This window comes from Numenius arquata, chromosome 2 (genome assembly GCF_964106895.1).
Source record: "Numenius arquata chromosome 2, bNumArq3.hap1.1, whole genome shotgun sequence".
Lineage (NCBI taxonomy): Eukaryota > Metazoa > Chordata > Aves > Charadriiformes > Scolopacidae > Numenius > Numenius arquata.
Window position 1 is genome coordinate 42,347,067 of NC_133577.1, and position 21,450 is coordinate 42,368,516.

Below are 21,450 nucleotides of genomic sequence, written 5' to 3' on the forward strand. Positions count from 1 at the left end.
TGCAAAGGAACGTTGCAGGCTCTTTTATTCTGTCAGATTGAGGGGCTGTCTTGAACTCAGTTTAATCTTAACAGAATAACTAGAATAGAACATACAGTATAAAATCAAATGCAAATTTGTCATTTAACATAATACAGCAGTAGGACACTAGAAGCAATCAGACAGGCAATGGCTACAGAGACGGATGCTAGCCTAGCAAGATGTCTAACCCAAGCCAACAGTGTACTCAAAGACGTAGAGTGAAGTATACATATTTGAGAATATATAAACCAAATGTATATATTTACAGTTGTATATATGTATAGTCTTATTCCAGTCTATCCCTGCATACATTTAATGTTTTTAACTGTGGCAGGGAGATCAGGATCATGAGTTGCTTTTAGAACCATGTCTCTCAAAACAGCATCAAGTCTTACAGACTAGCTTGTACTTCGGCTGCCTACTTCTTCTGTAAGAAAATGGACAGCTTTACTTTCCAGACACCCAATTTAATGATAATAAGAGAAAAAATTATATTTTAAAATACATTTCCATTTCAGAAAAATGAATTCCTGCATATTTACATTTTTTATTACAAAATCTGGCTTTCAGGCTCATTTGAGCCTGATGTAAGTTAGTACATTTTATGCTTATAAGTATCTGAAGGGTGGGTTGAAGGAGGAGGGAGCCAGACTCTTTTCAGTGGTTGCCAGTGAGAGGACGAGGGGCAACGGGCACAAGCTGGAACATAGGAGGTTCCACTCAAATATGAGAAGAAACTTCTTTACGGTGAGGGTGACAGAGCACTGGAACAGGCTGCCCAGGGAGGTTGTGGAGTCCCCGTCTCTGGAGATTTTCAAGACCCGCCTGGATGCAGTCCTGAGTAACATGCTCTGACATGCTCTGGGCAATCCTGCTTCAGCAGGGGAGTTGGACTAGATGATCTTTATGGTCCCTTCCAACTCTAAAAAAATTCAGTGAAACGTCAATGTAACTTTGACAACGTTGGTGGGTTTACGGCCTCCAAAAACTACAGCAGAGAAGAATCAGGCCACCAATTTTTACAGAAGGTGAAATATGGAAGAAGATTCTGAGATACTCCTGTACGAGGGCATACATTACCAAATAGTTTAGCATATTGTTCCTTTAAGGTCTGTTTTATGTTTTAACTTACTAATCAGTGAGAAATAATCTAAAAAGGAATTACAACAGGTGATTGGTTATACTATAATCATCCTGCTCCACCTCAGACAGACCTCTGAGGTCTGTTAAGACAGAATATAGTCTGAATTTTTTTCTTTCCTTAAAGGCTGGCAGCTTTTTAACAAAGAGACTGGGGTAGCATATGTAGTCATTGCAATCTGTTCTGATCAGTGCTGGCTAATTAGGGTTTAGCTAATTTAATTTTGAAAGATGGTTTGAGTTAAAATCTGAAAACTCTTGTTAGGTAATACAAATGAAAACTGAAAACATATGTTACAACTGAGAATGAAACAGCACTTGTACGGCTCGTCTTAATGGAAGCTGTAGGTATCACTGACAGCAGTTCATTTCACAGTAACAATTTTGACTCAAGGAAGACCATATCTTTTTAAAGTGTGAAGTAACCTGCTGGTAAACTCCAATGCTTGAAAAAGGACACCAAAAATGAGAAGGTCAAAGTAATCAGTGGTGGGCTTGAGTGGAAAACCTTCAAAAAAGGCTTTATTCTCTGTAAAATATCTTTTCCGAGGATTCAGTTTTGTTTCATTTGAAGAAATGTCAATGTAATTTTCTATTAGTTTGACTAGCTATGTGGAATATTTTTCCAACACCTTGAACTAACTGTCTCTGCTAAGACATCAACAGGACAAGAAGTTCTGCCATTGCTTCTTGGCATTTTCCTGAAGGGCTAAGCAGGATTGGTAGGACTTGTGCACAGGCAGCTTGTATAGCATGGCTTCTCCATGGCGCAGTGTGACTTGAGCCAGACTAATATTAAAGATGTGCTCATCATTTACTTGCTAAGAGCATTGAATTATCTAAGTGTTGTCCAGTATGCTCCTTCCACAGTAAAGATGAGATTTTGAAGAAATGCAGTCAGGTGAAGTGACGGCTTTGGTTTGAGAGAATCCCATCCCCGTCCTGCTCCAGCTCTCCAGGGGAGAAGTGGGTTGTGACTTCTGAAGCCAGCTTTGCACTGAAGCCAGGGTACCTTGTAACAGCATGGTAAACCCCACAAAATTTAGAACATATATTGAATGTCATTCAATATAAAAATTGCATTTTTTTAACGCTTTTACATGAATGCCTAAAGGTAAGTATGTTTACAGCAAAATTTCAGGTTGGAGCCCATTATACTTACTGTGATCAACTCATTTTATACTGTTAAAGATGTTATCTATTAAAGAAATATGGTTGGCTCACCTTTTAAGAACACACAGACATATGTAATATTCCTGACTTTTGGCTACCTGTTTGCATTCGCAAAGCTTTTTCCCGAAAGTGAAAATACAGCACTATTTTCTGGGAAATGTTTAACTTTCTGCTTCTTAAGTAGTAAAGCAATACTGCTATTTAGATTGCAAGAACAGAAAGAAGAACATTTGCTCTGTTCAAATCTTCCCTTTCTGAAAAAATGGTTTATTTATTTCTTTATAATATGTGGAAACACACTTGGAAGAAAAAAAGTAAAAAAAATAATAAAAGTAACAAACCAGAATTATGAACTGAAATTACAGTAACAGTATGAAAAGGCAAATATTCAGAGGTTAATAACATGCTATCTTGATAATTGGTAATTCAGGATGGAATTCATCTCTTCCAAAAATGGCAAGGTCGCATACTGTCTAATCACATTCACACTACATGAAGTTTAATTTCTCTCAAAGTCTTTCTCTTTTTAGTTGGTGTTGATCTAAGATGTTAGAAATGATTGCAATCTACAGCAACAAGGGAAAAAAAAATCAGTTGTTAAACATGTCTGACTCTTGGAGATAATTCAAATGGAAAAAAATCCAGGTCATTGGCCTTTTTAAATAGACCCCCGGCAATATTTACTCCTCCATAAATAGCACAGTCACATGAAATAAAACTGTGTTCAGTAAAGCCTGCAAAACAAAAGAACAATTTACAGACTGAAACGCAAACTGTGGCTCATGTGTTCGCCAGCTAGGATTAAGTGAGCTGCTGCACGGTCTGTGCTTAGTGACTGTGGTGTCAGATCTGCTGGAAGGAGAGCAAGTCAGGTCACCGAAGGTGCTCCATCCTTCAGCAAAAGCAGGGAAAGGCTGGGCTCCCTGCTCTAGACTGTGACCTGTGAGAGACAGCTTTTGCTATAATGTCGCATTTCACTGCGGCAGAAACAAGTGCTGCTGCCTTTACCATCATGACTAAGAGCACATCTACATAAGGAAAAATCACTGGCATTTCTATGGGCTTTAATTCGACCACTGTGGCTCTATGGCTATAGGAAAGGCAGTACATTTCCCCAAGGTAGACAAGTCCTAACGTGCAGGTACATACTTCTGAAATCTCAGTAAGACCATTTATTTCATCTGCTGGCAAAAATAAATCTTTTTGGATGTTACAGACAAAAAGACAAGTGACTAAGTTGCTATAAACATTATTTACATCTCTCTAAAGTTCACGTCAATCTCTTCTGTGTGCTTAGTGCTTTATCTCAATTCTTCTCACCCCCCAAAAAGATCCAGCTCTGGGAATCATGTTATTACCTAAGAACCACAGCTGTCTCTTATAAGTCTCTTTTTCAGCTCTCAAAACAGTTGAGAAAAACTTGAAAACATGAAACAACTGCACACAAAGGCTGCAAAACCTATGTGACAAATTAGTAGCATCCACAAGTGCGTGTGACTTATTTCATTCATTAACCCGGCAGTAGAATGATTGATTATAATTAATCAATATTTAAGACTCCTCCTTACTAAAAGCACTCGTTCTGCTTTTGCAAAAATAAGTTTAAAAATTGCCCCAAAAAGGTATATTTTGAAATTGAGTGTTGTTTGAGAGGGCAGATTTGCAGACGATGGGTGCCAGCCCACTTGCTAGCAGGCTGTGGAGAACTGGCTATTTGGCAGAGTTGGCTCTTTGTTTCCAGTTGCTAAATCACAGCAGAGACAGATGAAAATATAAAAATACTTTTCCACTACTATTCTCCAAGGAGAATAGAATTACAAGGGAATAGAATTACACTTTGAGATGCAAAACCAATTCCTTACAGAAACTATTCTACACTGCCAAAGCGCTCGGAGACCCTGGTAGAGCAAACCCTTCCCACCTTGGATTTACGGAGACATTTCCCCATCCTCTTCATTTTTCTTCGCTACAGCCTATATTATATCTGGTTTACATCTCTTGGCCACATTTTTTACTTCTCTGGCTGCCACAGTCATTAAGTTTCCAAGAGCAGCTGATTCTTAGCATGCAGTAATTCTCGTTAGCCTGCTGAGAAGCTGACAGAACAAACCTTGCTGTTTGTTTGTTTAATTCCCTTCACTGAGCATTAGGAATTATTTCTGAAAGAACTCGAGATTCCAGGTGTTCGCTTTGACATGCAAACATTTCATAACAGAAATAGTTCCCTTTTATTTTCTAAATGCTGTGTTGAACAATCTTTACAGAAGACTTTAAAGCTGAGGATAGCACTCGTTGGCATTTCCAGAGGTCTGGTTTGCCCCAGACAAAAGCATTTAGAAAGTGATAGTGGAAAGGCTACAGCATTTTTTGTTATTTTTGTTTTTCAGTAAATACAGTGCCAGTCATTACACTTAACAATACTATAAATCCCCTCTTCTTCCTGAAGATCTTTCCTCATTTTATATATAAAATGCAAACAAATCTTCAGCACAGAGAACAGATTAATAAATACATATATCCTTAAGTTCTGTAGATTTTTGCTAAGGAAATGTCATTATTGCAAAGATGCTAACTGAATTTGAAAGCTTAGTTGCAAACCTATATCCCTGAGGGCTGCTTTGCATCTTATTGAGCCAGAAAGACTGCTGTTGAGTTCTCAGACAGCACTGTTTTCACCCAAAATGACAGTTCAAGACACAGGCAGAGTTAAGGAGTTAAATTGGGATACGTTCACATTGGACTATCAGTTACAATAATCAGTGTACGTGTGCATGTGTGTGTCTGTATGTATGAACTTCTTAAAATACATTTTTTATTTGCAACACCATCACACTGGATTGTCTGACAGAAGATTTAATTAAAAGGTTTTTAAAATAACAACATGAATCACGGCTAGTTTTAACAATCCATTGCCTGCACATACCCATACGCATAGTTTTCCCTGGAAAGACTGTAGTGACGTACTCATAAGTATGCCGAAGGAAATCGAACTCAGGGCCCTTACAAAGAAGATCTTGCCACCTAATCTCAGAGTTCCAATTCCAGAATTTCAAATCCTGCTCTGGCAGGAAGGTGACAGATGGTCTCTGAGACAACTGATTCTATATTATTTAAGGATTTATCAAGCAGAAGACTTGGGAACTCTTCTGCTAGATAGCGACTAGCCAGTGCAGACCACAACACGTAAACACACAGTTTTAACCTGAAATATGTGAATAGCTCACTTGGTTTTATTGGGACAGTCCAAGTGCTTAAACTTAACTCCATGCATGCTTGAAAGAGCACAGCTTTAGCACAGAAAGTACTTTAAGTTAGTTGAAATACCCTGAAAAACTGAGGGACTGGTGCAGTAGCAAATAGAAGCACAGCTGTAGCCAGCAGGGCATTTCCTTAAAGATTTTCATTTTGAGAAGGAAATAAAAGTTTTCATAACCTTTCTCCACAAACTTTCCTGGCTGAGGGTTCACCCACTTTGGGCATCCTCTTTACTAAAATATTCCTCCCACTGTCTCTGACAAGAGCTAGATTTCTTGTAGCTTGGCCTCTAAGCATCTGTAGAGAAGAATGGGAAAGCAGAGCTATAGTTAACTCCTCGTCTGCCGGCAACCAGACAACTCCCTGTAGCAAAAACTCGGCAGCAACCCAGTACTCGAAGCGCCACGCTTCCAAGCCAAGCTGATCAGGATTATGAAAGTTGATATGTCATGTTCTCATTCACCTTTCCAAAGGTCTCGCTCCCAAGTAAAAAGATGCTAAGAAGGTACAGGAAATAGATCTCTGTATTTGAATGAAAAGAACTGCAAATGTGACTTTTAGTTAAATCTGTTCCAGAATGTTGCTTCTCCATTTTGAATAATGATCATGAACGATAACGAGCTTTCTTCCAAGACAAGCTAGAGACATGTGTGAGGTTTTGCAGAATCAATGCTTCAGTACATATTGAGGGCTCTGATTTGAGAGCGAGAATAGCTTGGCATAAAATTACTATTCACAACATTCTGTGTGGACACCTCAGACTTTTATGAATTGAATTTGGAGCCAGCAGCTTATAACCTGTCATCATCCCTGTGTGCCTTTAAATACACTCTAAAAACCAGGGGGCTCAGAAGCTGACTCAGAGCGGCTCTGACAGCTGTGTAGGAAGCAGTATGTGCAGAAATCAGGGAAGGACAATCTGCAGCCTTCTCAAACACAGCTATTTCAGATTGCTAGTCAAAGCTCTCACTTTCTTTTTTTTTTTTCTCCAAATACCCCAGTCCCACAGGCCTGTATATTCCAATGGTTCTGTACATCCATGTAATTCCATTGACTTCAAGTGTACATTAATTCAAACATCGCCACTTCAGTTTGGGAAACTGTAGCTAGTCTACAGAGCTGCTGCTGATTCTTTTCCAAAACAGAAGAGTTATATTAATAAGAGAAAATTCAACAGCTAAAAATACTTCTCATTTATTTGAGAAAAGTTTTTTTTCTGTTTGGCTGACTCAGATTCCATCAATGTTTCTTTTATAAGTGATAAGTGAAGATACTGTCTGAAAGTATCTTCCAGTGCAATTCATGGGATCATTGCAAGACTACACTTATTTATTTACTGAGGCCTCCGTGTCATGAATGTCAACTGCCAACAGATTTTTACAACAGTTTTAAACAGCATGACACCCATACCAAAGCCTAGTAACCCTGAAGAAAATATAAATCTCAAAAATATTTTTTTTTTATTATTTAGAACTTACATAAGGCTTTTCATTAACAAATTCTGAAATATTTAATTGATGAAACTTTTAAGGCAGACTGTTTTACAGTGGGAACAGGCAGCAAGGCTTAAGCTGCCAATAAACAGTATACAGGACACACTGGACAGTGTCACTTTCTAAAAATGGGTGCAGAAGAAAGTGACAGCTGTTGGAGGGCAGGCAGCAACAGAGGAACACACCGATACAGGGTCTGGGCCTTACCACTCTCTCAATAAGCTGTGAAATGCGCATTAACCAGGTAAGGAATGCAAGGATTTCCTTTACTGCAATTTATACAGGAGTAGGCAGTTTAAAGGACAAGTGCGTAAAGACTTCCATTTTGTCTGTCAGATGGATTTTACAATATATTTTTAAAAAAATGAAATAGTCTACACACCTACAAGAAAGATAACAGTGTATTAAACTTGTCCCCTATAATTTCTAGATATGCTGTATCCAGAATTGAATCTAAAGTATACAGAAGAGAATTCTCTTACAGTATTCTCCCTCTCCCTATTTGCAAACACTAAAGATTATTTCAACAAAAGCAAAAAAGATGGGAGGTACACAAGTAATCATACATTAAAAAGTTGAGAATGTTCTGACAGAGGAAAGAACGCAGAAGAAAATACAGCAACAGTTTCTATTGAACAGGCTTCCAGAGTCAGTCTTCTTTTACATTAACATAAAGCTATAATCTACACTTGTTTTTTGATTTATGGTTTATCCATATAAAGATTAAACTCTAACTCATGAGAGCATTTAACAAACACACATGATTACCTTATGGTATTTATGTCCTACTCCAGCTACTGAAACTTGAGTGTGTATTTAAAATACTACAAACACTTATTTGCTGAATGGGTACATAAAACCATGTAGCAAGAAATGTGCTGATGTTCATAAAATTTCTCTCTACGTGAATGACTACAAGCTAAGGCATCCCACAAGTCTGCAGTTCAAAAGGCAGGCAGGGGGAGACTGTTCATATACAGAAATGGCACTGGGCAAAAGTCAGACTTTAATGCAGCCACGTACTGCACTTATTACAGTCACGACTTTCATGTGCTGTAGTGGTCACAAATCCCATTTCTCATAGCCTAACTTCATCCTGAACCATGAAAATTGTACAAAACAGAAGAACTAGCAATTCCATACATATTCACTCCTTGAAAGTTAAGCACGTGCTTGTTTCAGGCAATTTTGTGCTTTCAGCCTGCAAAATGAGACTGTGACTCAGTGGAGAAAGTAAACACCATGGTAACACAGACTCCTAGGAGCCAAAATCATCCGGAGATGTGAAGACGATCAAAAACCTTGAGGTACTAGGAGGCTGGGGAAAAAAAAGATAAGCCAGAAGCACTTTGAAGATGGCATAAAACGCACTTCCGTGCTGTCCTGACTCCCAGTGCCCGCCGCTCAGGGTTCAACATCCTTTTAGTAGCTTCCTCCCGCGAGGAGCATCTCCAGCTACGGCGTGCGGCTGCCAACGGCTCGTTGAAGGCATCGAGCGCGACTGTTGCTCTCTCGGCAGCTCTAGTACAGTCAGGCAGCCCCTGCCTCGCAGCCTTCACACCGCGGGGGACACCGGAGCCGGGATCCCCGCCTCGCCCAGCGCGCCCATGTCCCGGCCCCGAGGGCGCGGACATGCCTTAGGACCTGGGGAATGCCCCCAGCTAGGAGAGCCGTCCTCTCGCCACAGGCCTCCCCCTTCTTTTCATGTCGTTTCCCCCCAGCCCAAACCCGGGTGAGCCACGGCGCCCGCGGCGGGAAGCGGGTCCGGGATCCCGGCTGCAACTCGTCCCCTCCCCGCCGGTCTCCCTGCCGACTCGTGTCTCCACAGAAGCGACAGCGAGCGGGCTTGGGCTCTGCGAGGAGAAAAGGCCTTCACCGTCTGCGACGGCCGCTGCGGCCAGGGGTGGCTCGGTAACGGAAGCTTCGCGCGCGCGCGCCCAACGTCCGCCCTCCGCCGCTTCCCTCTCCCGGCCTCGCGACCGCCGCCCTGAGCGCCGATTGGCCACTGCCAGCTCCACCCGCTGTCCCCACCCCTTCCCCTTCCCTCGCCTTTTACGTCCGCCAGGCAAGCCCCACCCACCTTACCCTCCTCTCCTCTCGGTTGGAGGAGCTCATTGTCAATCATACCGTCCCCGCGCAGCGCGTCCCAGCTCCTGCGTCCTCCCCTAAACCCTGCGCGGAGGAGGGGGAGGGGGTGGGTGTTCCACGATCCTCTCTTTTCATTGGCTGTCCACCGCCGTCAATCATTCAGCGCCGCCGCTGCTCTCGTCCCTTCTTGCTCCCTCTGCTGTCGCCCCCACCCCGCCCCTTCCCCCCCTCAACTCTCCTCGGCTTCGCCAAGTTGCGCGGCCGCTTGCTCGCCCGCCGGCTCCGGGGCTTCAGCGGGCGGGGACACTTCGTAGCGGCCGCCGGTCGTGAGCGGGAGGGGGCAGGATGACGGCGGAGGCGCAGAGAGCAGCCGGCGGCGGTTGAAGGCGGAGAAGGGGCGTGTGGGGAAGCCAGCGACTTGGGGAGCGGGGAGTGGAAGAGCCGCCTCCCCAGCGAGCTCGGCCCAGGGGGCGAGTCCGGCCGATGATCGCGGGCTCGGCGCGGGCTGGCGCAGGCGAGCCCGGCTGAGAGGGACGCGGAGCGAGTGAGGCGGGAGCGGGGCGGCAGCGGCGCCGCCGAGCCCGGCCCGCGCCTGCCCTGAGGAGAGCGGGAGCCCGGTGTGTGTCCCGTCCCCTCCGCCCCCGCCGCGGGAAAGTTTGGCGACCGCCCGCCCCGCCGGGCAAAGTTGTCTTTGGGTTGGTTTGTTTGTTTTTCCTCTTTTCCTCTTTCCGCTCCTCCGCCGGCCGCCACCCGCCCCCGCTTCCACGGCAGCTGGCTTCCATCGGAGAGGAAACTGCGAGGGAAGCAGGAACTGAGGAGCGAGGCGGCAGCCCGGACCCAGGAGCCTCCCCAGCGCCCGGCAGCCCGCGCCGGCACCGCCGCTCGGACGCCAGCCTTCTCTTCCCCTCTTCCCGTCGGTGTGTGTGTGTGAGGACAGGGAGGACTTGGTTTTGTTTGTTTTGGGGTTTTTTTTTCCCTCCTTTTTTTTTTTTTTTTTTTTTTTTTTAAAAAAAAGACCTTTTTTTGCCCGCCCGCTTCTCCCTCCGCTTTGATATATGCTTCTGGAGAGCGACGTCCCCCCGCGCCGCCTCACCGCCCAGCCATGTCGGCGGCCATCTCTGCCGCGGAGAAAGTGGATGGCTTCACACGGAAATCGGTGCGCAAGGCTCAGAGGCAGAAGCGCTCGCAGGGCTCCTCGCAGTTCCGCAGCCAGGGCAGCCAGGTGGAGCTCTCGCCCTTGCCCCAGCTCAAAGGTACCCGTCTGTCCTCCTTCCTCCTCCTCCTGCACCCCCCCAGTCCTGTGTCCCTCCCGTCCCCCCTGCCCCGGCTACAGGTGCCCGCTGCCCTCGGCCGCCCGGGGCTGCCTCTGATGACAGCACTTTGCCTGCCCCGCCGCTGCCCTGTCGCCGCCTGTCCTGGCTCGTCCTCTGCCCCCGCACCCTCTGCCCTTTAGCCGCGTCCTCCTCCGCTCCCGGTGCTTTCCAGGTAGGGACCCTGCAGGAGGAATTCCGTGCACGAACGGGCTCGCTTCCTCCGCTCGCGTAAACAAGTGTCGTACGGGTCGGTTCCCGTTTACTGCCCCGGGGACTGACTCCTCTTAACTCATCGCCCCTCTTCTGGGTGATTTAGGGGTAAGTGTTGGGCGGCAGGTGTGCTTTTTAAAGGCTTATAGCGGAAAATGTAGACGCTAAGTCGAGTTTAGGGGCGCTGAAACCTAGGAGCGAGTGGTGGCTTCTCCCACGGGGGGATTTTGCAAAGAGGAACTCCGTGCCTGTGGCATAATATCCTGAGTTACCGGAGAGAGTTTGCGTCTGGCTTAGTGGTTCTTCCCATCACTTTTGGGCAGTGTTTGAATGACGTTTTACCTGTCTTTTTTTAATGATCAGGAGTTGCCTCAGAGACTTTTTTCTGCATACTGCTGTATGCGAATGCTCACAAGGGAGTGAGAAATGTAGATGCTGGCATTAAAATAGATAGTGAAGTTTTTATCCCTTGTAATGGAGCTAAAATCTGAAAAGACTTAGTTCGTTCAATTACAAAAGTGAAACGAAATTTAATATCACCCTTCCACACCTTTGAACAAAATAATCGATTTCTGTATATTCCTTCTTTTAAAAATTTCAAAAATAGTTATTAGGCAGAGAATATGAAGTTGTTATTAAAGGATTTGACAGAGACCTGGAAAATAAGGGAGAGAGATTACCTTGATACGAGCCAGGATATTAATTTAACTTTCACTAGTGTTAAAGTCTTAAGGTTCTTGAAGCTGCGTCTTATGATGGTGGAAAAAATCTCTGATGATTTGCAGCAACTATCCAAAATTTGAATGACATACATCAAACTTAGAAATATTCCTAGTTACTAAGTACTTTTTTTTTCCTGTTTGATTTTATGCCTTTTACAGTAATGTCTGTAGTATTTCAAAGCAATGTGGTCTTTTTTTCATACTCTTGAGTGGCAGATGTACATGAACCGTAAAACTGGCAGAAATGTTATTAAATGCAAATAAGCTTGGGCAGGAGAGTAACAAGGGGGGTAGGGTGTTTTTTTCTTTAGCATGTTTGTTGCAGGGCTTTTGGCTGTTACTTTTAACAACAGCAGGGATGTTCTTGCTGCTTGTTTTGGCCTTTCTTTTCTCTGTTGTGTCCTGTCTTGGTACGCTAGTTTGGTTTGAGCGATTTATAACCAGAATAATTTGTTTAAAGTCAATATTTAGTTTCTGCTATTCACATGCTGTTTAGACCATATATTTTCCTCACAGATCATTTTTGTAAAACCACACTTGAGACCTTGTAAAAGCACTTGGTAAATATCGCACATAGGTGGCAGACTTCAGAAAGTTTGAGTCCTGATCCAGCAAACAGTTAAACATACATACTTTATGCAGGGAGTAGTTCCAGCTTAAATCGGCAAAATGTCCAAGTTTACATTCTTTGTTGAGCTGGGGCTTTAATATTAAATTTTTAACTCTCTATGATTAAATTTTATAGTTTTGTGAGTGCGATTTTACATCTCTTTACTTATAACAGAGAAATTTTGCATGGCATCAGCAGCTCAGATCTTTGGGAATTTGAGGCCATAAACTAGCAGAGGAATTTCTTCAGTTTTGCAGACTTTTATAGTAGTTTGAATTCCCTTAAATTCTTAAAGGAAAATCACATCTGTCTTTATGCTTATGATTTAAATTTAAAGACTTGCCCTCTAAACCAGCTTCGGAACATAAAACTGGCCAAAATATGCGTTTCTGCGTTATAGTGTCCCAACTAGCCAGTTAGCAGAAAGTCAGGCAGCACTCTTCTGTGTGTTTGCTCCCTTGGGTTTGTGATGTTAGGTTTGTCCTGGACATAGGGTGATTTCTCTCCATCCGCTTGAGGCTCCCTCTCTCCCCTTCTCTTTTGAACATCCCCAGCCCCCTAAACCAAAAAAAGCTTCTAGAAAGATAGTAGTCGCTCTTTCTATAAATGTATCGTTTTGTAAAACTTCTTGTTCTAATCACATACGCCTTGGAAAGATGGAGCTCTGCTCTATTCTTTAAAGCTGATATGGAATTCAGTAATAGTTGTGATGCTGCCAGTGTAGTATCATCTACAGAGTGGTAGGCAGCATTCCCAGGGAGGGGCTGAAAAAGGAAAGTACAGTTATTATACTGATGCCTAAGGGTGCTCAGCATACACTTATGAAATTATATTAAGGCTTTTTCCTTTTCCAGATATTTCAAATAAATGGTTAAATCTGAGCTGTTTGAAGCCTGTGTTGGGAGAAGAGTAGTGTTTTGTAGATAAAAAAAGCAGTTTGGTATTATGCTATGAAATATTTAATTTTTATATAGTTACTCTCATTTCATTGCTTTTAAGAAAAAATATTCTAAAATAAGTATAAATAGCATTCTAAAACTCCCCAATAGGTTTGTCAGACTGGCCTAAAATACTTGCATCTATTTTACTGGAAGGAGGGATGTTCCAGAAGAATAAAAGAATTACTCATCCACTTTTAAAAGTACCTTGTTGGTAGATAGTGTTATGGGTTTTGTTCCTTTTATCTAGGGACTGTTGTTTGTCTGCCACTGAAATGTCCAGATGAGTTGTGTAACGCGCTTTCATAGTTTGAAAGCCTGTAGACAGATAATCTTAAAAGTACGTATTTCTGGAGTTAATTGTACTGCTGCTTTTTATGACCAAAATTCCTTGATTTGGCTGCATGTTGTATCGCTGCTAGGAGAAGAAATGTGTCTGGAAACAGTAGGTAACAGTCCCAAATAGTAGGTGCTCTTCACTTCAGAGGTTTTGTTGGGGGGCTGGAATTGAGAGGAGGGGCAGCGAGGTTTTGTGTTGTCATTAACATTCAGCTTATTTCTGCATGTGATGTTATCTATCGTTTTTAGACAAAAGCTCAGAAAGACCTGACTGATGTCAGGATACATAAAATGAATTAGTAATACATTCTTCAGTTAAGTTAACAGTTTCCTATGTGTTTGTTATTCGGGAGAGTGTCCGTTTTACTGTATTATTTAAAAACTGAATAAGAAATACTGACGACCAAGTGACTGTATTTAAAAGAAAAAGAAAAAAAGAGTGCTTGTTAAACCCATTAGAAGTTGAAGTTGCTTTTTTTTTTTTTTCCTTTCTCCTTTTCATTTTGTTACTTTGTAGTTTACATAATACAAATACGTGGAAAAATCTGCAGCCAGAATAACGTGCTGCTTAACAGCAGGATTTTATCACTTCATGGACAATTCTGAGAGCAGGTTTAAAGAAATCTGGCAAAGGAAGTGTTATTTTTAACATCTTAAGAAGTGGTAATTTTTTCTCAATAGCAAGTAATTTTAAAAGACTGCAATAGCTCATGCAGTTACCTTCATTTTTGAAAAAAGAGATACAACTTGACCTTGGAACCTGATCTGGCACATTACAATAAAAGTATGCATACTTGTTTCTGTCACTTTTGGTTGAAGCAGCATGTAAAAATACAGGTGGTAAACGGTGAACAGAAAACACAACTCCTTCCTTTTGTTTAGCACAGTGAATGTGATCTGTCAGGTTGTAAAGCAAGTATACCTTTTTTTTTTCCTGTATACTGAACATGTCAAGTGCAGCTGGAATGAATAAACATTTCCTGATGCCTTTCTGTGATCTTCTCAGTGGCGAATATTCATTTGGGAAAATGCATGTCACTGCAGGCTTATTTCCTATATCATGCTTGGAGAACAAATCTATGAAAAAAAGTTCTTAGTGTTCACTTCCAAATTAAACTGTCTCCCCACAGAGAAGATGCTGGCCCTTACAGCAGAGGAACTGGAAAGTGGTCCAAAAATCTTTCAACCATAGGCTAGCGATGATTATAACAATCCCTGTGGGGCTGAGAGTTACAGCGGTGAAGTATATGGGAATAAGACATTTTTAAGAAGATATAGTTAAGAAGTGTGTAGTTCCAACATTCAAATATGGGGTCTAAAATAGGTATTAATAATTGTGTTCTCTTAACTTGAACTCTTGAGAGAGAGCTTGGATTTGACTGAGAACCAGGTGCTGTCCTCAAGGTAAGCTTTTGTGCAGTTATTACAGGAAGGCCTAATAAACTTGCTTAGGGATAAAATTTTAACTAATTTAATTTTAGATTTTTTATTAAATCTATCAGGGTCAGTTCAAGCCTTAAACTTCAAATGTTTTGAGTCGTATAGTGTGCTTCTGAGTGACAAAAATAAGTGGAGTTAAAAAACAGTAAGAGGAATTTTCTTCTCGCATTTAGTTGCCTTTGCTCCTCAAAGGAAAAAGTCCTTAAAAAATAATAAATATTCATAAACAAAATGACAGTTTTCTGTCTCGGATTAGCACTTTTTTTTGTATCCCGCATGATTCATTGTTATTTCCTTTTCTGTAGTCTCCCATCCTATACGTTTTGTATTCAACAACCCTTGCAACTACAGTATTCTTGGGTGAGTTTTTCCTTAAGAGACATAATATTTATTTCAGATGAATAATGAGGATGTTCTGTGTAGAATTTAGGTTTAACTCTTATGTATGATCTCAGTAGCGTGCACTGTAAAGTAGTGAAATCTTCTGTATAGTGAAGTTAAAATCTTGAGAAATAGAGACCCTATAATAACTAAATAAGCTTTAAGATTTTTTTTTTTAATATTCTAGTGTAGTTCCATGAAAAATTGGCTGTTTAATATTTTTTTTCTATATTAAGGAACTGTTCCTAGTTTATGGAGTGGAACATTTAGTCTTTAATTCGTAACAAATTGACCTTTTTTTATCCTTAGATTTGAATTTTTGGTCTTAGAGTATACTTCCATCAAGAGTCACTCCTAAATATAGAGCCTATTGACAGTCTTCACATGAACTTTTCTATTTAAATCTTTCACATCTTCTGTGTGCCAGCTTAGTATCAGATTTCTTTTTCCATATTTGTTGCTTTCTAGTTTAGTCAGATATTAGTTTTGCAGGTGCTGAATTTAATGTTAGTTGCTGTAGGAAATAGCCTTAAGCAGTTAACTCCATTTGTATCTGATCAAAAGATTTCTTCAGTCTACAGATTTTTTTTTTTTAATATCTATCTTAAAATCATTCAGTGCTTTTGAAAAGATGTCTTACTAACAGTTCTAGACAGATTAAAATTATGTTTAAGCATAGAAGGGATATGTGTTGTGTTCTTATGAAAAAAGACACTTCCCTTGGGAAGGGTATAAAATTTGACTTCTACGCCATTGTAGTCCTGACTCCTGTTGTAATTTAGCAGGCTAAAATTGTATTTATAGTCTCATAACAGTGTGTGGATTTTGAAGGTTGGAACCACAGCTTAACTAGATGAATAGGTAGTAAATAACATCTGTTGTATAAGACTGCCTTTGCAAAATGCTCTAGTAGAAACTGGACTGACAGTGATGGCTTCTTTTTAATGTCTGAATCATTGATTTTTATCAGAATCACTAAACTAGTTTCTGTTAAGTTTTGCTGAGTTCATGGCCAATGAAGTATGTTGTCTACAAGATGCCTATTTCATAGCAGCTTTTTGACTCAAAGGGAGAGCTCATGGTAGTTAAAGTTGCCTACAGTTTTCCTTCACAAGACCTTATTCTCAGCTGCTTACAGCATTGCTGAATTGTTTGGACTGAAGTTTTCCATGCCAAGTATGGACAGTTTTATTTGGAACTGTTCCTTAGGCTAATTTTCTTAGTTTCAGCAAAAACAGTTCAAACTGCATCTAAGACTGGAGTAGAAATAAATTGTGTATTGTCAATATTTAAAAAAAAACAAACAGCTAACTGTCTTGAGGTTCAATGTTTGCTATACTTTGGAGCTTAGCACATGAAAACTGATCTAATTTGGTCCAAATTCTAAGACATGCTCAGGAACTGCTGTAGCTCAGTAGCAAGGCTAATGATTTGGTATCTGTTACGCTGTTGTGTATAGATACTTCAGTATCTGCTACGCTGCTCTCAGCCATTATGCTCTGTGAGACTACTGTGCATGGCTTTTCTTTGGTTTTCTTGTCTGCAGTAGTGCTAGGCATGGCAACTAAGCGTATGGAGAACTTGTAATGTATTTTTCTACAAGCAGGAACCCAGAAGTGTGTTCCAGACGAGGGGACAGTATGGAAGTGGTGGGCTGACTGGAGAAGCTTCAGTGGGAAGAGAGCGCAGAAACTATCTCCTCTCCAGGAGCTAGCTTAAGCTCAGTGTTTAGAGCCTCAATGCTCCTATTGGCTGTGAAACTTTCTGGAAATGTTCCTTATCATACTCTCTTCTGGTTTCTTCATGGTTTTTCAATGCAACCGTGGTTTTTGAATGTCCCATGATCTTCCTGAAACTTCATGGGCCTAGGGTTTTGTTAGATACATCAGGAACTGATTGCAGATGAGTTGGTTCATCAGATGAGAGTCTTGAGTATTTAAAAATGAGGAGAGCATAACTGCAGTGACTACGATGAGAGCATGAATTTCACTTTCAATTGTTGTGTTTAGTAATACTGCTTTGGGGCGGGAGCAAAGCTGAGAAAGGCTGGTGAAGTGCAGATGCAGGATACTAGATCTTAGTATTTTAAGGGTATGGAGGCTATGGGAAGAGACTTCATTATGATCAGAATTGTAGATGACCTGTAGCCTGCTAAGTAGTAGCATGTATTGCTGCTATGAGTATGGTGAAGGGAAAAGGCTATAGATTTTTTTTTAAAAAAAGCTTGTGCTGTTGTGTTGCCCAGCTACCATTGGGAAAAGATTTCTGTCTCATCTCATGTTTCCTTTCTTTGCCATTGTTTATCACTATTTTACCAAGCAAAGTTTTGGTGAAATTAGTAGTTTTTGTCAGTTTCATTGATATGATACCATTCAGAAGATAAATGAGAGTTTTGCTGTGGAGCTGGGAGGTCAATGTTTGAGTAACAGTAAAAATTATATTTGCATGTGTGTATTCAAGAGTAGTGCTGCAGAAGGAAGATTTCTGGTTCTCATAAGTGATTTTTAAACCCTTGACAATTAAAGGCATTAAAGCTAGTTCCTACCATAGCAGGAAAACTTTCAGTATGCTACCCAAGTTTAGTTTTTCAGATTGCCAATTAGTTTATATCTGAGACCATCACACACTTGGAAAGTTGACAAGCTCTGAATAAGAGTGGTGAAAGCAGCACAGCAGACTTTCTCAGAAGCACTGGAAGAGCAGCTGAACCGAGTGAGTTTAGAGAAGGACAATATAGCATGGACCAGGAGGGCTGATCTGAAGAAGAGCAGGGATAAAAAGTCAGAGCAATTTGTCTGAACATAAAGGGGGAACCAGCTTTATTTCTGCTGTTACTGTATTTGAGAATTAGCAGGGGGCATCGCTGCACAAACAAGTGAAGGTTTAGAAGTGATTTAATAAGTTAGTTTGTTTCTGTAGATGGTTGGTCCTTTAAAAAATAAAAACACAGCTTTTATTTTATTAATTTCTTCTCGAGTAAAATTCTGTGGGAAAGTGTGGGGGAATAAAATGGGTTTTAAAAAAAGTTCCGATTTAGTGTAAGTGGGTAAAGCTTTTGAAAAGTGTATGATGTTTTTAATTAAAAATTCTATGCTTACTAAAAATATGTCACACATGTAAGACTGAAGTCCTGTTAAGCAGCATAAATCTTGGTTCCTCATGTATGTAACAGCAACAAATGATGAGACTTGAACTTGGGTTTTGAATTATATATGTGAAATAAATTTGTGCATTTCAGTATTGTTGGATTCTGTAGGAAAGAAGCCATTATTTTGGGATGAAAAATTAAGATGCAAGTATCAGAGCCCCCTAGAGAGGCATAGGCTGGGTCCCACAGTACAGTCAGGAAGGACAAGGTTTGGTAGTTCGTATTTCTATGTATTTTCCCTTAAAAGTAGGAAGCAGGAGCAAAATAAACTCAGAACATCAAAATGGTGTACATTGAGTTTAAAAATAGCCAAGAGATTTTTGTCAAATGAAAATATACTTAAGTGTAGGATCCCTCATTACTGAACACTTGGTTTTTATAGTTTTTGATAGAAAGAATGTAACTGTTTGAATATGATTAAAATTATTAAAAAAAAAAAAAAGTAGCTCAACCTTTTATTTATGAGGCTAAATGCTTAATTTAAGTGAAGTGGGTAAAGAGATCCCGCAAATGCTTGAATATTCATCTGCTCAAAATGATCTACTCCCACTGAGGTCAGCGAGAGTTAGGTCACTGAATGCAGCAGAACCAGGATTTCGCCTGTCTTTCCAGTCTAATTTAATCTTAGCTCTTCCTACTGTAACCCTTATCATTGTGAAGTATCTCATTGTCTTATTTGTCTGAAAATTGGACATTAAGAAACACTGGTTTAGCCAATTTGTAAAGTGTATATTTATCCAAGGAATTAATCCAATACCTGTAACTTCCACCCAGATTTACACAGGCATTGAAGGGAAGAGGAGGTTGTTCCTTAGCTTTTGAAAAGCTAGATTGCATGTTTCCTCTGGCACAGATTTCCTATTAAATTACTCCCCTGTACATCCTTTTCACACATTTAAAATAGCTATGTGTTAAATTAACTGCAAAATGAGTTTCTGTACTTTGTGAAGTAATGTTTAACAGCTACCCCTTGGTTTCAAATAAAAGGTATTTTTATACTGCACTCAGTGCTAATTTTGCTGTGTGAAGATGGCGTGAGTGTTTCTTCAGTGTCTGGGAAAATACAAACAAACTTGATTTGTAATGTTGACGTGCATTTTCTAGTGTGATGCCAAACTGGAGCAAGTCAGCATCTTATTCAAATGAATTTTATTCTTAGGTAAGGTAAGGAGATGATTGGGGAAGAGTACAAGTTAATGGGTTTAAAAAAAGAATATCCCACACCAGATCCACTTATGGCTTATTTCATTATCAATGCTCACTAATTATAACATACCATAATCTCAGTCAAATAGGAGTTTTGCAGTTGACTTAATAAAAAGGGAGCTTATTCTAATGATAAATACAGTTTCTGCCCTTTCAAGCTTAAAAGGCACAAATCAAATTGGTTTGGTCTTCTTGTCAAGCAAAGTGTTCCTATGAATAGAGAGTATTTTTGATACAGTACTGTATAATGGGTATTGAGCTTAAGTGTTTACTGAGCCTGTGGCACACAGCTTTGTCACCTGCTTTTCAGCTGTCTTTATATCCTGGTAACGTACGTACAGAGCTCTACAGCTGTTGGGGGATAAAGAGGGAGCAGAGCTGTTCAGATTATTCTTCTTTTAATTCTTAGCAGGGTAGATGTGAAGCAATTCCTCAAGTCTACCTTGTCACAACCTGAAGGGTTGATTTACATCTTCAAAATTACATGTGAAAATTCAAAATTGTATTGAACACATTTCAATAAATAGTATTTCTTTAAGAGCAAATCCTGGTATTTGAGGAAGAGTATAATTAACAGTTCCTGTGTCAGGAACAAGCAGCATCCTACTGATTGTCCCTTCCGATCTTTTTGATTCGACAGTCTCAGAAACGTGGTCTGTAGTCTCTGTCCCTTTCTGTAGTCTCTTGGGTATTCCTGGTGGTTAATTTTCCTGGCACATGGGTGAGTTACCAGGAGTTACAAGTTGTTGTGTGCCAGCCTCTCTGTGGGCGCTTTCAGCTGGTGGCTAATACAGTGTAACCCGAGTTAGACTTTAAAGAGAGGACCTGTGTACATACCCAGGGCTTTACCTTGACCTTTATTTGCCCTCTTGTTAGGAGTACTTCTTGAAAGCATGTATGTTTTACCATAACAAAAACCTTTGTTGCATTTAAATGTAACAAAAGCTATTCAGGAGTTGTATTTTCTGTTTTGGGAAAGCAGTTTTAATTCTCAGGCCTTTGTGTCAACTTCTGTAATTTTAAGTTAAAGGTTGCCATCTATTGCAATTCGCAGCTCTAAGAAACAATTTCCCGTTCTAGAAATCAATTATTCCCCTCTTGCCCAGTTTAATGACCTGGTTGTGCATATTAATTCGGTGATAGGATTTAGCACTGTATTCCTTAAAGAGGCAGGGTTCTTATTTTAAATTGTTTTAAGATCTGGAGCTATTGCACTTTCATCAAGCCAGCGAAACCATTATTTGGGCTGATGTCTTGCATGTAGGAGAGAATGTTAAACTCTCAGAGCTTCTTGTTATATTAAAGATAGGCCCATGCTGGCATATGATCAGTCATTAAAACCGCTTGATGGTTTTTAAATGAAGACAGCAAATACAGTAGCAGCCAATGCCAAAAATATAAATGAATGCACTGGGGAACATAATAGTTGGCTGACTGGTGGGAGAAAGCTTGTTTCAAACACAAGAGGAGTAGCTTAATTGTTTTTTGAAAACATACACTTCAGCTGTATAAGTGAAACTAGTTTGCCTTTTGTTCAGTGATACTATGTTTATTATAAAACTTGCCTACCATATGCAAATTGCTGAACTACTTAGTACGTTCAAAAGCAGCATTGATTCAACCGTGTCGGGTCATTGGACGCTATTTTTTTTTCCCCTGTTTTTTATGTGGTGATTTGGTTTTTTGTTTTCTTGTTTTTGTGAGGTGTTTTTTTGTGGTGGTTGTCGCATGTAGCTGAATTTCAAGTTAGATTGTGAACTGATGGTGTGCTCTTCAGGAGGCCTTTGTTCAAGTTGTACATTTTGTTAAATTTTGTCAGGGTGTTTTATGTTCCTGTTCCAGTGGTTGGTATGTTTGGTGGGTTGGTTGGTTGTTTAAGGAATCAATGGTGCTTTAAATCTCCTTTTTGAGAAAGTGTGGTAGAAATGAAGGAAATTGTGGCAGACCTGGTTACTAGTGTCTTGCTATTTAAC

The 21,450-nt window shown here is 40.7% G+C and overlaps 1 protein-coding gene across 1 annotated transcript in view; it reads left to right on the top strand.

Annotated features, from left to right (window-relative positions):
* Positions 1–9,590: 9,590 nt before the first annotated feature.
* PPP2R5A (protein phosphatase 2 regulatory subunit B'alpha) overlaps positions 9,591–21,450 on the top strand; it is a 47,708-nt gene continuing 35,848 nt past the window's right edge. The window contains exon 1 of the mRNA XM_074164878.1: positions 9,591–10,423. Coding sequence (XP_074020979.1) covers positions 10,273–10,423 — 151 coding nt within the window. The 5' untranslated portion in view covers positions 9,591–10,272. The remainder of the gene's footprint in view (positions 10,424–21,450) is intronic.